Source organism: Procambarus clarkii, chromosome 48 (assembly GCF_040958095.1).
Source record: "Procambarus clarkii isolate CNS0578487 chromosome 48, FALCON_Pclarkii_2.0, whole genome shotgun sequence".
Taxonomy (NCBI): Eukaryota; Metazoa; Arthropoda; class Malacostraca; order Decapoda; family Cambaridae; genus Procambarus; species Procambarus clarkii.
In genome coordinates this window covers 2,745,410-2,763,406 of record NC_091197.1, presented here as the reverse complement: position 1 = coordinate 2,763,406, position 17,997 = coordinate 2,745,410, and the positions used below count along the sequence as shown (strand labels likewise).

The 17,997-nt window shown below is 36.7% G+C and overlaps 2 protein-coding genes across 2 annotated transcripts; both read right to left on the bottom strand.

Annotated features, from left to right (window-relative positions):
- Nucleotides 1–818: 818 nt before the first annotated feature.
- LOC123753417 (carboxypeptidase B-like) lies at nt 819–9,692 on the bottom strand. Its single transcript, XM_069302431.1, has 7 exons — nt 9,447–9,692; nt 3,303–3,389; nt 2,827–2,925; nt 2,532–2,676; nt 2,013–2,207; nt 1,676–1,841; nt 819–1,383 (listed from the first exon to the last, which is right to left on the bottom strand). Exons 1-7 carry the CDS (start codon nt 9,690–9,692, stop codon nt 819–821), a joined length of 1,503 nt encoding a protein of 500 aa, XP_069158532.1.
- Nucleotides 9,693–10,782: 1,090 nt separating this feature from the next.
- LOC138350968 (carboxypeptidase B-like) lies at nt 10,783–17,833 on the bottom strand. Its single transcript, XM_069302430.1, has 6 exons — nt 17,749–17,833; nt 17,290–17,484; nt 16,953–17,118; nt 16,349–16,661; nt 11,143–11,241; nt 10,783–10,992 (listed from the first exon to the last, which is right to left on the bottom strand). The coding sequence occupies exons 1-6, from the start codon at nt 17,831–17,833 to the stop codon at nt 10,783–10,785; spliced, it is 1,068 nt and encodes a 355-aa protein (XP_069158531.1).
- Nucleotides 17,834–17,997: the final 164 nt, after the last annotated feature.

Genomic DNA, 17,997 nt, shown 5'->3' with positions numbered 1-17,997 from the left:
GTCATTAATTATTCTTTTTTCAAGATGCAGAGGAATGGCTTTTGCAATTGTCGATTCAAGCAATTTTCCAAAAATAGACGTTAGGCTAATTGGGCAATTGCTGGAAGAAAGGAACGCCAGAAACGCTGCGCGTGCTAGTTGCTTTACAAGACTGTAATTACCATATTTGTATCCTAACATTCCTTATGTACATTCTTGTATATGCAAAATTTAATAAATAAATAAATAAAGTGATATATCTTCTTTTTCGCAAAATGGTTCAATCCACGATTCCGGCACTGAATAGCAATATGCCAGAAATGGCCCTCATCTTTTCCCTTAAGCCACAGAATGGAAGTGAGGGAATTCGATTCTTTTTAAATGAAGAATAGTTACTGTTGGTTTGAGAAAGCAAATATTGAAATGGAAAATTTGAAACTTTCCATATACTTTATTGTAAAGGTACACTTCTACTTATGTGCAGTGGCTAAAGAAAAGATAACTTGAGCTTCAAACTAATTTTGATACACTATTATAAAGTCAAGTACATAAATACTAAACATATATTCATGTAAATAACTACAACATCAAGTGGAACATCATTATATAAAAAGACCGGTTGTTACATTAGCTAAATACCTGCCTACTGTTGTAAATTTATTTGTTAGACTTGTCTAATAGCAGTTTAAATAAAAACAGGTAGATTTTTTTATTGTTTTATTTTAGGATTTAAAATTCAGATTTAGGAATTACTTACATAAATAATGTTGATTCCAGGAGTAACTCCTGCCTTAGTACCAACCATATGCCATATGTACCAACTATACATATGGCTGCTACTAAGGATTGGTACAGTGACCCGTGTTAGTAATATGACGGACCATGCACATGATACCGGCAGTGGTCTCCATCAGAGTGCTGCTAATATTACTCTCTGAATGAAGAAGTCCATATCTCCCTTTATAAGGGAGATCAATGGTATATATGAACCTATTCTGTGCCTCGGGTGCCAAGTCTTCAGAGGTTAGACCGTACAGTGGTCCTGATTGGCCTATCTCATAATTGATATGTCCACGAGACGTATAGCTCACGGCATGAACAAATACCATAGCCAGAACTTCGTGTTCATGGATGTTTGCTGGAGGAATGTCATTCCGCAACACAGGATAAACGATAGACTGGCCATAGCCTCGGAAAGCTATGAACAGGTCAATGCCACCCACTGTTTCCATGATTGCTTGGAGACCTCGGGTTTCTGGTTCAGTGAAGGGTGTGACGCCTTTGTAAGTCTCACTACAAGGGTCGAATGGAGTGCTGAAGCTCCATTCCAAGTCCATGTCACGGATCAGGCTCACTCCTTTGCACCCTCTATCAAGGTGGGTCTGGCGATTCTTTCTCCACAGCCTAGAGTAAACAATAATGTTAGAATCATGACAATGATTTTTTTTTTAAAAACTAAAAGGTTGGTATTATTTCCCATAATAAACTGCTATATGTATTATCTCATTACTAGTCACGACTTGGGATACACACGCTTCTGGGCAATAATGTGCAGAGTGTATTGTAAAACTGCAGGGGTCTTTATGACCCCTGCAGTTTTACAATACTTCTGCACTGTGTCTTCTGTCTTCACTGTGCGAGGTTGTGTGGCATGAACACTGCACGGTGTTGCATATCGTGTACACTGTTGACTGACCTGGCACTCTCGGAGGTGAAGGAGTAATGATAGCCGTCCGGGTTGACGACAGGCACGATGTACCACTCCGTCCTCTTCAGCAGGTCTCGCCAAGAATCGTCTGTAATCAGAAGGTTCAGGATATACAGAGAGACGGCAGGAGAGATCCATTCACGAGCATGGATACCTGGAACAACGGGATAGAGATTGGGAAATAATTAGCTATTATTTTATATTGTCACTTATCATTATTAACTCTATTATCTTACTTATAATTGTTATATACGCAATATGTTATATATACACTGTATTGCTAACTCTATTGGCTATTCAGGACGAACAAGCTCCTCTCTCTTACCAGCTTCGATCCAGATCTTTGTCTTGGGTTCATCGGAGAATGGATCTGTGACTTTAATCACCAGGACTTGGCGCCCCTCCTCCGTGGTGGCTGCCGTTAGCACCTGCACGAAGCAGCCTCCCATTTCCTTCACCCAGTTTATGAACTTCTCGACGTCTGCCGTATTGTGGTAGACGTTCCAATCCATCGGATGTTCTGTGGGATTCGTTGGGTTATAATATAAAAAACTGTAAACCTTATGCAATATATCATTAGCAATATGCAATATATCATTATCATATGCAATATATCTTATGCAATATATCATTATCAAAACAACATATAGTATGAGGTATTAAAATCTATTGTTCTAGTTTTGTTTAAATTTATGACAATAAGAAAGAGGATTTCCACAGTTTCTTAGCAAACATCTTACATATACGTGAAATATATGGACAGTGTAAATTCTACTAAATCAATCAAATTTATTTATATTCTCAATCATATGCAAATTGGGTATTTGAGCGAGCATGTATTTACCTCTGTTGTTTTTGGTTGTCTCCATAAAAATCCGCTCCTGCTGCACCAGACTCATCACATCCTCCACCTCCACCCAGTACCTCATCTCTGAGGACTCCAGCACCTGCTGTACCAACGTACTCCTACAGGTCGAGCTTACCAGAATCTACAAAGATGACGCATGATTATGAGTGGCCCTCCAATATACTATAAATTACAAAACCACACACATGAAAATGAAGCAACGACAACGTTTCGGCCAAGTATATACACAATTCATGCAAGAAAGTTGTCTGACAGCAAACAGTTCACTTACCTGGGCGTGGGTTGTATTGTCGCCCCAAATATCGAAGTAACCGCCGTTTTCTAGTTCCCGGATCACATCGTTATTTTTTAACACGTCAACACTCCACATCTGTCCACAAACAACATGTTAGATAAAACCTCTACATTTTTGTGGTATTGTGTGCCACAACCCACCACAGTTCCCGACTTCACGGGTACCTATATACTGTTAGATACAAATCTAACTGATGTTAGACAAATCCCAAAGGTTTTCATATAAAAGAAAGATTAATCAATTTACATGGAAATATATGTCTGCTGAGACTGATGGATGCCCACTACTCTCGTAAAAGAAAAGTAAACTTCAGTATGCATTTAAAATTGTTTCGCATAAATAATGCCTTACGTTGTTGAAAGAATGACACTTAAAATTCAAAACCAATAGACACTATTAATGGCGTAAATCACGAAGTAATTACCACGAGATAAATAATGAAAGAAACTCACCTGAATGCTTGCATCGCCCTGGACGAGCGTAGCCAAACACAGGCAAAACACAGGCAAAACAGGCAGCATCTTGGAATACAACAAGCACTGCGGAGACACAAGTACTTAAACCTTTAATCCTTGGTGACACTAAGACACAGAAGCACAAGATGCGAGATTATGCTTCCAGTCGCAGCTTATATTGGCCGGTAAAGGTGAGATTGTAGGGACAGGTGTAATTGGTCCCGCTAGAGTAACGGGTAACATGATTAAAGTATTCAATTTACTGAGAGGGGTATAACAAAAGGAATATAAAAAAGCTGTAAATATAAGAGCAGTTAGTAAATTGGATAAAGTTTGATTTAGAAAATACCTGGGTAAATAGTGGTTTAGAAATGTGATAGTAGATTTCAGGAAAAAATTATCATACCGGATATTGGATCGCTGCAGTGTTTTATATATGAATTTGAATTATACATGAATCAACATCTATTACGTTAACAGTTATGTCTTTAGTAGATTAAACACACTATTTCAAAACCAGTATTTTCGTGTGATTTTCCTGTGTCTATCTTTCCCAATTTATATCCATTGTTTCTTGTTTCAGTTGGTACTGATGTTTTAATATCTTTGTATGCTCATTTCCAATATGTATAAAAACAAAATAATGAAAAAAACTTAAAAAGGAATGTATTCCACCATACGAGGCCGCTCTTATTTATATTCAACAAAACTCGTTCATATTATATATCTAATCTAAGAACATCAGATCATACATATACAAAAATCGGTAAGTAGGGAAATTAACATGAAAGAAGACTCACTATCACTTCAAGTTTATCTAAATAGGGTTTTGAAATGGTCAAAAGATTAGCAGATGCAGTTTTATGCTGATAAATGTAAAGTTCTGAGGCTAGGTAATGATGATAAATTTACAAGTACGAGCTAGACGGTGTTGAGATTGCGAAGTTTGATTGCGAAAGGGATCTGGGTGTTACGATTAGTAAGAATTTAAAACCAAATTATCAATGCATGAATGTTCGAAATGAGGTAAATAGGACACTGGGATTTATTAATCGAAGCGTTAGTAACAAGACACCTGGTATTGTTCTTCAGTAATATCTTGCTCTGGTTAGGGCCCCATTTAGATTATTCAGTTCAGTTTTGGTCGCCGTACTATAGAATGGATATAACATAAGAACAAGGCAACTGCAGAAGGCCTATACGAGGCAGCTCCTATTTATAACCACCCAATCCCACTCATATACATGTCCAACCCATGCTTGAAACAATCGAGGGATCCCACCTCCACATTGAAAATAAGAACAAAGGCAACTACAGAAGGTCTATTGGCCCATACGAGGCAGCTCCTATTTATAACCACCCAATCCCACTCATATACATGTCCAACCCATGCTTGAAACAATCGAGGGACCCCACCTCCACCACGTTACACGGCAATTGGTTCCACAAATCAACAACCCTGTTACTGAACCAGTATTTACCCAAGTCTTTCCTAAATCTAAACTTGTCCAATTTATACCCATTGTTTCGTGTTCTGTCTTGTGTTGATATTTTTAATACCCTATTAATATCCTCCCTGTTATGTCCATTCATCCACTTGTAAACTTCTATCATGTCACCCCTAACTCTTCGCCTTTCCAGTGAATGCAACTTAAGCTTGGTTAATCTTTCTTCATATGAAAGATTTCTAATTTGGGGAATTAACTTAGTCATCCTACGTTGGACACGTTCAAGTGAATTCATCAATCAATTTATTTTTTATGAAATGGGAGACATCTCCAGTCACGCAGGGTGCAGTCGCACCTCAACAGATCTTCAGTATCATCTATTGGTACTAATAATGGCTCAAAAGGGCCACCACTTATGGGCTATTCATGCCCGTGCCACCTTTTGGGTGGCTTAATCTTGATGGCATTATAGGTGGCATCAATCAATCAATTTATTTTCACTTGAGAATGAACCATGCGTTGAGGAGAACCATGAGAATGAGGAGTGCGTTCGCAGCAGGTTTTCTTTTAAACATGTCTCATTGAATATGGCCGCAGATTCAGTATTTACTATCATCTGGTTTAGGGCTTCTATCCCTCTAATTATTTTCCTAGCATCAGAGCTTAGCTGAAAGAGGAGTTCTCAAAAAACTCATTTTCGTTATTTCAAGGTGAATAAAAATAGTTAATTACTATAGAATGTATTACACTTATTTATACAAATTGCACAAAGTTTCGAACCACTATGGTTCATTCTCAAGTGAAAATAAATTGATTGATGCCACCTAAAATGCCATCATGATTAAGCCACCCAAAAGGTGGCACGGGCATGAATAGCCCATAAGTGGTGGCCCTTTTGAGCCACCACTTGAGCTCAAGTGGTGTCTCAATATATATATATATATATATATATATATATATATATATATATGTCGTACCTAATAGCCAGAACGCACTTCTCAGCCTACTATTCAAGGCCCGATTTGCCTAATAAGCCAAGTTTTCATGAATTAATGTTTTTTCGTCTACCTAACCTACCTAACCTAACCTAACCTAGCTTTTTTTGGCTACCTAACCTAACCTTACCTATAAATATAGGTTAGGTTAGGTTAGGTAGGGTTGGTTAGGTTCGGGCACATATCTACGTTAATTTTAACTCCAATAAAAAAAATTGACCTCATACATAGAGAAAATGGTTGCTTTATCATTTCATAAGAAAAAAATTATAGTAAATATATTAATTCAGGAAAACTTGGCTTATTAGGCAAATCGGGCCTTGAATAGTAGGCTGAGAAGTGAGTTCTGGCTACTAGGTACGACATATATATATATATATATATATATATATATATATATATATATATATATATATATATATATATATATATATATATATATATATATATATATATATATATATATATATATAATATATATATATATATATATATATATATATATATATATATATATATATATATATATATATATATATATATATATATATATATATATATATATATATATATATATATATATATATATATATATATATATATATATATATATATATATATATATATATATATATATATATATATATATATATATATATATATATATATATATATATATATAACGTAGATATATGACCGAACCTAACCAACCCTACCTAACCTAACCTAACCTATCTTTATAGGTTAGGTTTGGTTAGGTAGCCGAAAAAGTTAGGTTAGGTTAGGTTAGGTAGGTTAGGTAGTCGAAAAACAATTAATTCATGAAAACTTGGCTTATTAGGCAAATCGGGCCTTGAATAGTAGGCCAAAAAGTGAGTTCTGGCTACTAGGTACGACATATATATATATATATATATATATATATATATATATATATATATATATATATATATATATATATATGTCGTACCTAGTAGCCAGAACTCACTTTTTGGCCTACTATTCAAGGCCCGATTTGCCTAATAAGCCAAGTTTTCATGAATTAATTGTTTTTCGACTACCTAACCTACCTAACCTAACCTAACTTTTTCGGCTACCTAACCAAACCTAACCTATAAAGATAGGTTAGGTTAGGTTAGGTAGGGTTGGTTAGGTTCGGTCATATATCTACGTTAATTTTAACTCCAATAAAAAAAAATTGACCTCATACATAATGAAGTGGGTATCTTTATCATTTCATAAGAAAAAAATTAGAAAAAATATATTAATTCAGGAAAACTTGGCTTATTAGGCAAATCGGGCCTTGAATAGCAGGCCAAAAAGTGAGTTCTGGCTACTAGGTACGACATATATATATATATATATATATATATATATATATATAGTGTGTGTGTGCTAAATGACAGTGGTCCCAGGACAGAGCCTGGGGCACTCCAGTTACACTTACATCTTTTTTCCAATTTGAATTAACACCATTTACACTACCACTCTATTTCTTTAGTTATAGCTATACCCTAATCCATGTTTATAAAGCACTCTTAATACCGTGAGACTCTATCTTTTTAATCAGTCTTTCATGTGGCACTGTATCAGAGTCTTTGCTAAAGGCAAGGTACGCACTTCACAACTGCCTTAACTTAGCTTGAATAAAATGATGAAATTTTTTTTAAACATGAATGGCCATATGTTAAACCATGTTGTGAATCATTTATTAATTTATATTTTCTACATGAAGACGAATGGTATTTGCATATCAATTCTAGTAATTTTCCTACAATAGACGTTAGGCTAATTGGCCGATAGTTTTACGCAAGTGATCAATCTCTTTTCTTAAAAAAAAATGTCACCTCTTTAGCAACCTTCCATGACTCCGGCACTCTGTCTGACAAATGATTTATTAAATATGGTAGACTGGCTCGAAAAGCTCCCTTTTGCATTTTTTAAACACCCTGAATAGGTCCATTAAAAGTTCTTCGTCCGTCACTGGGGATTTGTTTGGTTTGAGTTCCCTATTTCCTCAATAACATCCTCAATGGTAACAGCTAAACTAGTCAACCTATCCTCGTCCCAACACACATAGACTTGTTTGGCTGAAGGCATAGTTTTAAGTTCCTCTTTAGTAAATACAGAGATAAAATATATATTAAAAATACTACTCATCGCTTTGTCATTATCTGTTATCTGACCAATGTTAACTTTTAATGGACCTATCCTCTCACTAATCTTTGTTCGAATTAACTGAAAAAAACTTTAGGATTTGTCTTTGCTTGCCCTGCTATGGGAACTTCGTAATTTTTTTTTCCCCCGTTATCTCTGTTTTTTAAGGTGCATGTGGAGACTTTTCCAAATATTAAATATAGTAAAAAAAATTTCCCGTTATTTGGCATCAGCGTCGTAAAAAATTCATCCCTATATGTTAAGAAATGGATTTCTTACGATTTTTTTTTTAAATGCGTGCGCGAAGAGCAGCTGCCAGTAGTGGTAACACCTCCTTCATTTTGCTTCTTAGACTCCTACTGTTTGTGTGAAATATACCCTAATTATATTGTTAATATACCTGACTGAATTATGATAAAATAGAAGATAGCATATTTGTTACAAACGGCCGTTAGCAAAACCACGTTGTGAGTCATTAATTATTCTTTTTTCAAGATGCAGAGGAATGGCTTTTGCAATTGTCGATTCAAGCAATTTTCCAAAAATAGACGTTAGGCTAATTGGGCAATTGCTGGAAGAAAGGAACGCCAGAAACGCTGCGCGTGCTAGTTGCTTTACAAGACTGTAATTACCATATTTGTATCCTAACATTCCTTATGTACATTCTTGTATATGCAAAATTTAATAAATAAATAAATAAAGTGATATATCTTCTTTTTCGCAAAATGGTTCAATCCACGATTCCGGCACTGAATAGCAATATGCCAGAAATGGCCCTCATCTTTTCCCTTAAGCCACAGAATGGAAGTGAGGGAATTCGATTCTTTTTAAATGAAGAATAGTTACTGTTGGTTTGAGAAAGCAAATATTGAAATGGAAAATTTGAAACTTTCCATATACTTTATTGTAAAGGTACACTTCTACTTATGTGCAGTGGCTAAAGAAAAGATAACTTGAGCTTCAAACTAATTTTGATACACTATTATAAAGTCAAGTACATAAATACTAAACATATATTCATGTAAATAACTACAACATCAAGTGGAACATCATTATATAAAAAGACCGGTTGTTACATTAGCTAAATACCTGCCTACTGTTGTAAATTTATTTGTTAGACTTGTCTAATAGCAGTTTAAATAAAAACAGGTAGATTTTTTTATTGTTTTATTTTAGGATTTAAAATTCAGATTTAGGAATTACTTACATAAATAATGTTGATTCCAGGAGTAACTCCTGCCTTAGTACCAACCATATGCCATATGTACCAACTATACATATGGCTGCTACTAAGGATTGGTACAGTGACCCGTGTTAGTAATATGACGGACCATGCACATGATACCGGCAGTGGTCTCCATCAGAGTGCTGCTAATATTACTCTCTGAATGAAGAAGTCCATATCTCCCTTTATAAGGGAGATCAATGGTATATATGAACCTATTCTGTGCCTCGGGTGCCAAGTCTTCAGAGGTTAGACCGTACAGTGGTCCTGATTGGCCTATCTCATAATTGATATGTCCACGAGACGTATAGCTCACGGCATGAACAAATACCATAGCCAGAACTTCGTGTTCATGGATGTTTGCTGGAGGAATGTCATTCCGCAACACAGGATAAACGATAGACTGGCCATAGCCTCGGAAAGCTATGAACAGGTCAATGCCACCCACTGTTTCCATGATTGATTGGAGACCTCGGGTTTCTGGTTCAGTGAAGGGTGTGACGCCTTTGTAAGTCTCACTACAAGGGTCGAATGGAGTGCTGAAGCTCCATTCCAAGTCCATGTCACGGATCAGGCTCACTCCTTTGCACCCTCTATCAAGGTGGGTCTGGCGATTCTTTCTCCACAGCCTAGAGTAAACAATAATGTTAGAATCATGACAATGATTTTTTTTTTAAAAACTAAAAGGTTGGTATTATTTCCCATAATAAACTGCTATATGTATTATCTCATTACTAGTCACGACTTGGGATACACACGCTTCTGGGCAATAATGTGCAGAGTGTATTGTAAAACTGCAGGGGTCTTTATGACCCCTGCAGTTTTACAATACTTCTGCACTGTGTCTTCTGTCTTCACTGTGCGAGGTTGTGTGGCATGAACACTGCACGGTGTTGCATATCGTGTACACTGTTGACTGACCTGGCACTCTCGGAGGTGAAGGAGTAATGATAGCCGTCCGGGTTGACGACAGGCACGATGTACCACTCCGTCCTCTTCAGCAGGTCTCGCCAAGAATCGTCTGTAATCAGAAGGTTCAGGATATACAGAGAGACGGCAGGAGAGATCCATTCACGAGCATGGATACCTGGAACAACGGGATAGAGATTGGGAAATAATTAGCTATTATTTTATATTGTCACTTATCATTATTAACTCTATTATCTTACTTATAATTGTTATATACGCAATATGTTATATATACACTGTATTGCTAACTCTATTGGCTATTCAGGACGAACAAGCTCCTCTCTCTTACCAGCTTCGATCCAGATCTTTGTCTTGGGTTCATCGGAGAATGGATCTGTGACTTTAATCACCAGGACTTGGCGCCCCTCCTCCGTGGTGGCTGCCGTTAGCACCTGCACGAAGCAGCCTCCCATTTCCTTCACCCAGTTTATGAACTTCTCGACGTCTGCCGTATTGTGGTAGACGTTCCAATCCATCGGATGTTCTGTGGGATTCGTTGGGTTATAATATAAAAAACTGTAAACCTTATGCAATATATCATTAACAACATATAGTATGAGGTATTAAAATCTATTGTTCTAGTTTTGTTTAAATTTATGACAATAAGAAAGAGGATTTCCACAGTTTCTTAGCAAACATCTTACATATACGTGAAATATATGGACAGTGTAAATTCTACTAAATCAATCAAATTTATTTATATTCTCAATCATATGCAAATTGGGTATTTGAGCGAGCATGTATTTACCTCTGTTGTTTTTGGTTGTCTCCATAAAAATCCGCTCCTGCTGCACCAGACTCATCACATCCTCCACCTCCACCCAGTACCTCATCTCTGAGGACTCCAGCACCTGCTGTACCAACGTACTCCTACAGGTCGAGCTTACCAGAATCTACAAAGATGACGCATGATTATGAGTGGCCCTCCAATATACTATAAATTACAAAACCACACACATGAAAATGAAGCAACGACAACGTTTCGGCCAAGTATATACACAATTCATGCAAGAAAGTTGTCTGACAGCAAACAGTTCACTTACCTGGGCGTGGGTTGTATTGTCGCCCCAAATATCGAAGTAACCGCCGTTTTCTAGTTCCCGGATCACATCGTTATTTTTTAACACGTCAACACTCCACATCTGTCCACAAACAACATGTTAGATAAAACCTCTACATTTTTGTGGTATTGTGTGCCACAACCCACCACAGTTCCCGACTTCACGGGTACCTATATACTGTTAGATACAAATCTAACTGATGTTAGACAAATCCCAAAGGTTTTCATATAAAAGAAAGATTAATCAATTTACATGGAAATATATGTCTGCTGAGACTGATGGATGCCCACTACTCTCGTAAAAGAAAAGTAAACTTCAGTATGCATTTAAAATTGTTTCGCATAAATAATGCCTTACGTTGTTGAAAGAATGACACTTAAAATTCAAAACCAATAGACACTATTAATGGCGTAAATCACGAAGTAATTACCACGAGATAAATAATGAAAGAAACTCACCTGAATGCTTGCATCGCCCTGGACGAGCGTAGCCAAACACAGGCAAAACAGGCAGCATCTTGGAATACAACAAGCACTGCGGAGACACAAGTACTTAAACCTTTAATCCTTGGTGACACTAAGACACAGAAGCACAAGATGCGAGATTATGCTTCCAGTCGCAGCTTATATTGGCCGGTAAAGGTGAGATTGTAGGGACAGGTGTAATTGGTCCCGCTAGAGTAACGGGTAACATGATTAAAGTATTCAATTTACTGAGAGGGGTATAACAAAAGGAATATAAAAAAGCTGTAAATATAAGAGCAGTTAGTAAATTGGATAAAGTTTGATTTAGAAAATACCTGGGTAAATAGTGGTTTAGAAATGTGATAGTAGATTTCAGGAAAAAATTATCATACCGGATATTGGATCGCTGCAGTGTTTTATATATGAATTTGAATTATACATGAATCAACATCTATTACGTTAACAGTTATGTCTTTAGTAGATTAAACACACTATTTCAAAACCAGTATTTTCGTGTGATTTTCCTGTGTCTATCTTTCCCAATTTATATCCATTGTTTCTTGTTTCAGTTGGTACTGATGTTTTAATATCTTTGTATGCTCATTTCCAATATGTATAAAAACAAAATAATGAAAAAAACTTAAAAAGGAATGTATTCCACCATACGAGGCCGCTCTTATTTATATTCAACAAAACTCGTTCATATTATATATCTAATCTAAGAACATCAGATCATACATATACAAAAATCGGTAAGTAGGGAAATTAACATGAAAGAAGACTCACTATCACTTCAAGTTTATCTAAATAGGGTTTTGAAATGGTCAAAAGATTAGCAGATGCAGTTTTATGCTGATAAATGTAAAGTTCTGAGGCTAGGTAATGATGATAAATTTACAAGTACGAGCTAGACGGTGTTGAGATTGCGAAGTTTGATTGCGAAAGGGATCTGGGTGTTACGATTAGTAAGAATTTAAAACCAAATTATCAATGCATGAATGTTCGAAATGAGGTAAATAGGACACTGGGATTTATTAATCGAAGCGTTAGTAACAAGACACCTGGTATTGTTCTTCAGTAATATCTTGCTCTGGTTAGGGCCCCATTTAGATTATTCAGTTCAGTTTTGGTCGCCGTACTATAGAATGGATATAACATAAGAACAAGGCAACTGCAGAAGGCCTATACGAGGCAGCTCCTATTTATAACCACCCAATCCCACTCATATACATGTCCAACCCATGCTTGAAACAATCGAGGGATCCCACCTCCACATTGAAAATAAGAACAAAGGCAACTACAGAAGGTCTATTGGCCCATACGAGGCAGCTCCTATTTATAACCACCCAATCCCACTCATATACATGTCCAACCCATGCTTGAAACAATCGAGGGACCCCACCTCCACCACGTTACACGGCAATTGGTTCCACAAATCAACAACCCTGTTACTGAACCAGTATTTACCCAAGTCTTTCCTAAATCTAAACTTGTCCAATTTATACCCATTGTTTCGTGTTCTGTCTTGTGTTGATATTTTTAATACCCTATTAATATCCTCCCTGTTATGTCCATTCATCCACTTGTAAACTTCTATCATGTCACCCCTAACTCTTCGCCTTTCCAGTGAATGCAACTTAAGCTTGGTTAATCTTTCTTCATATGAAAGATTTCTAATTTGGGGAATTAACTTAGTCATCCTACGTTGGACACGTTCAAGTGAATTCATCAATCAATTTATTTTTTATGAAATGGGAGACATCTCCAGTCACGCAGGGTGCAGTCGCACCTCAACAGATCTTCAGTATCATCTATTGGTACTAATAATGGCTCAAAAGGGCCACCACTTATGGGCTATTCATGCCCGTGCCACCTTTTGGGTGGCTTAATCTTGATGGCATTATAGGTGGCATCAATCAATCAATTTATTTTCACTTGAGAATGAACCATGCGTTGAGGAGAACCATGAGAATGAGGAGTGCGTTCGCAGCAGGTTTTCTTTTAAACATGTCTCATTGAATATGGCCGCAGATTCAGTATTTACTATCATCTGGTTTAGGGCTTCTATCCCTCTAATTATTTTCCTAGCATCAGAGCTTAGCTGAAAGAGGAGTTCTCAAAAAACTCATTTTCGTTATTTCAAGGTGAATAAAAATAGTTAATTACTATAGAATGTATTACACTTATTTATACAAATTGCACAAAGTTTCGAACCACTATGGTTCATTCTCAAGTGAAAATAAATTGATTGATGCCACCTAAAATGCCATCATGATTAAGCCACCCAAAAGGTGGCACGGGCATGAATAGCCCATAAGTGGTGGCCCTTTTGAGCCACCACTTGAGCATATATATATATATATATATATATATATATATATATATATATATATATATATATATATATAGTGTGTGTGTGCTAAATGACAGTGGTCCCAGGACAGAGCCTGGGGCACTCCAGTTACACTTACATCTTTTTTCCAATTTGAATTAACACCATTTACACTACCACTCTATTTCTTTAGTTATAGCTATACCCTAATCCATGTTTATAAAGCACTCTTAATACCGTGAGACTCTATCTTTTTAATCAGTCTTTCATGTGGCACTGTATCAGAGTCTTTGCTAAAGGCAAGGTACGCACTTCACAACTGCCTTAACTTAGCTTGAATAAAATGATGAAATTTTTTTTAAACATGAATGGCCATATGTTAAACCATGTTGTGAATCATTTATTAATTTATATTTTCTACATGAAGACGAATGGTATTTGCATATCAATTCTAGTAATTTTCCTACAATAGACGTTAGGCTAATTGGCCGATAGTTTTACGCAAGTGATCAATCTCTTTTCTTAAAAAAAAAATGTCACCTCTTTAGCAACCTTCCATGACTCCGGCACTCTGTCTGACAAATGATTTATTAAATATGGTAGACTGGCTCGAAAAGCTCCCTTTTGCATTTTTTAAACACCCTGAATAGGTCCATTAAAAGTTCTTCGTCCGTCACTGGGGATTTGTTTGGTTTGAGTTCCCTATTTCCTCAATAACATCCTCAATGGTAACAGCTAAACTAGTCAACCTATCCTCGTCCCAACACACATAGACTTGTTTGGCTGAAGGCATAGTTTTAAGTTCCTCTTTAGTAAATACAGAGATAAAATATATATTAAAAATACTACTCATCGCTTTGTCATTATCTGTTATCTGACCAATGTTAACTTTTAATGGACCTATCCTCTCACTAATCTTTGTTCGAATTAACTGAAAAAAACTTTAGGATTTGTCTTTGCTTGCCCTGCTATGGGAACTTCGTAATATTTTTTTCCCCCGTTATCTCTGTTTTTTAAGGTGCATGTGGAGACTTTTCCAAATATTAAATATAGTAAAAAAAATTTCCCGTTATTTGGCATCAGCGTCGTAAAAAATTCATCCCTATATGTTAAGAAATGGATTTCTTACGAATTTTTTTTTAAATGCGTGCGCGAAGAGCAGCTGCCAGTAGTGGTAACACCTCCTTCATTTTGCTTCTTAGACTCCTACTGTTTGTGTGAAATATACCCTAATTATATTGTTAATATACCTGACTGAATTATGATAAAATAGAAGATAGCATATTTGTTACAAACGGCCGTTAGCAAAACCACGTTGTGAGTCATTAATTATTCTTTTTTCAAGATGCAGAGGAATGGCTTTTGCAATTGTCGATTCAAGCAATTTTCCAAAAATAGACGTTAGGCTAATTGGGCAATTGCTGGAAGAAAGGAACGCCAGAAACGCTGCGCGTGCTAGTTGCTTTACAAGACTGTAATTACCATATTTGTATCCTAACATTCCTTATGTACATTCTTGTATATGCAAAATTTAATAAATAAATAAATAAAGTGATATATCTTCTTTTTTCGCAAAATGGTTCAATCCACGATTCCGGCACTGAATAGCAATATGCCAGAAATGGCCCTCATCTTTTCCCTTAAGCCACAGAATGGAAGTGAGGGAATTCGATTCTTTTTAAATGAAGAATAGTTACTGTTGGTTTGAGAAAGCAAATATTGAAATGGAAAATTTGAAACTTTCCATATACTTTATTGTAAAGGTACACTTCTACTTATGTGCAGTGGCTAAAGAAAAGATAACTTGAGCTTCAAACTAATTTTGATACACTATTATAAAGTCAAGTACATAAATACTAAACATATATTCATGTAAATAACTACAACATCAAGTGGAACATCATTATATAAAAAGACCGGTTGTTACATTAGCTAAATACCTGCCTACTGTTGTAAATTTATTTGTTAGACTTGTCTAATAGCAGTTTAAATAAAAACAGGTAGATTTTTTTATTGTTTTATTTTAGGATTTAAAATTCAGATTTAGGAATTACTTACATAAATAATGTTGATTCCAGGAGTAACTCCTGCCTTAGTACCAACCATATGCCATATGTACCAACTATACATATGGCTGCTACTAAGGATTGGTACAGTGACCCGTGTTAGTAATATGACGGACCATGCACATGATACCGGCAGTGGTCTCCATCAGAGTGCTGCTAATATTACTCTCTGAATGAAGAAGTCCATATCTCCCTTTATAAGGGAGATCAATGGTATATATGAACCTATTCTGTGCCTCGGGTGCCAAGTCTTCAGAGGTTAGACCGTACAGTGGTCCTGATTGGCCTATCTCATAATTGATATGTCCACGAGACGTATAGCTCACGGCATGAACAAATACCATAGCCAGAACTTCGTGTTCATGGATGTTTGCTGGAGGAATGTCATTCCGCAACACAGGATAAACGATAGACTGGCCATAGCCTCGGAAAGCTATGAACAGGTCAATGCCACCCACTGTTTCCATGATTGATTGGAGACCTCGGGTTTCTGGTTCAGTGAAGGGTGTGACGCCTTTGTAAGTCTCACTACAAGGGTCGAATGGAGTGCTGAAGCTCCATTCCAAGTCCATGTCACGGATCAGGCTCACTCCTTTGCACCCTCTATCAAGGTGGGTCTGGCGATTCTTTCTCCACAGCCTAGAGTAAACAATAATGTTAGAATCATGACAATGAATTTTTTTTAAAAACTAAAAGGTTGGTATTATTTCCCATAATAAACTGCTATATGTATTATCTCATTACTAGTCACGACTTGGGATACACACGCTTCTGGGCAATAATGTGCAGAGTGTATTGTAAAACTGCAGGGGTCTTTATGACCCCTGCAGTTTTAAAATACTTCTGCACTGTGTCTTCTGTCTTCACTGTGCGAGGTTGTGTGGCATGAACACTGCACGGTGTTGCATATCGTGTACACTGTTGACTGACCTGGCACTCTCGGAGGTGAAGGAGTAATGATAGCCGTCCGGGTTGACGACAGGCACGATGTACCACTCCGTCCTCTTCAGCAGGTCTCGCCAAGAATCGTCTGTAATCAGAAGGTTCAGGATATACAGAGAGACGGCAGGAGAGATCCATTCACGAGCATGGATACCTGGAACAACGGGATAGAGATTGGGAAATAATTAGCTATTATTTTATATTGTCACTTATCATTATTAACTCTATTATCTTACTTATAATTGTTATATACGCAATATGTTATATATACACTGTATTGCTAACTCTATTGGCTATTCAGGACGAACAAGCTCCTCTCTCTTACCAGCTTCGATCCAGATCTTTGTCTTGGGTTCATCGGAGAATGGATCTGTGACTTTAATCACCAGGACTTGGCGCCCCTCCTCCGTGGTGGCTGCCGTTAGCACCTGCACGAAGCAGCCTCCCATTTCCTTCACCCAGTTTATGAACTTCTCGACGTCTGCCGTATTGTGGTAGACGTTCCAATCCATCGGATGTTCTGTGGGATTCGTTGGGTTATAATATAAAAAACTGTAAACCTTATGCAATATATCATTAACAACATATAGTATGAGGTATTAAAATCTATTGTTCTAGTTTTGTTTAAATTTATGACAATAAGAAAGAGGATTTCCACAGTTTCTTAGCAAACATCTTACATATACGTGAAATATATGGACAGTGTAAATTCTACTAAATCAATCAAATTTATTTATATTCTCAATCATATGCAAATTGGGTATTTGAGCGAGCATGTATTTACCTCTGTTGTTTTTGGTTGTCTCCATAAAAATCCGCTCCTGCTGCACCAGACTCATCACATCCTCCACCTCCACCCAGTACCTCATCTCTGAGGACTCCAGCACCTGCTGTACCAACGTACTCCTACAGGTCGAGCTTACCAGAATCTACAAAGATGACGCATGATTATGAGTGGCCCTCCAATATACTATAAATTACAAAACCACACACATGAAAATGAAGCAACGACAACGTTTCGGCCAAGTATATA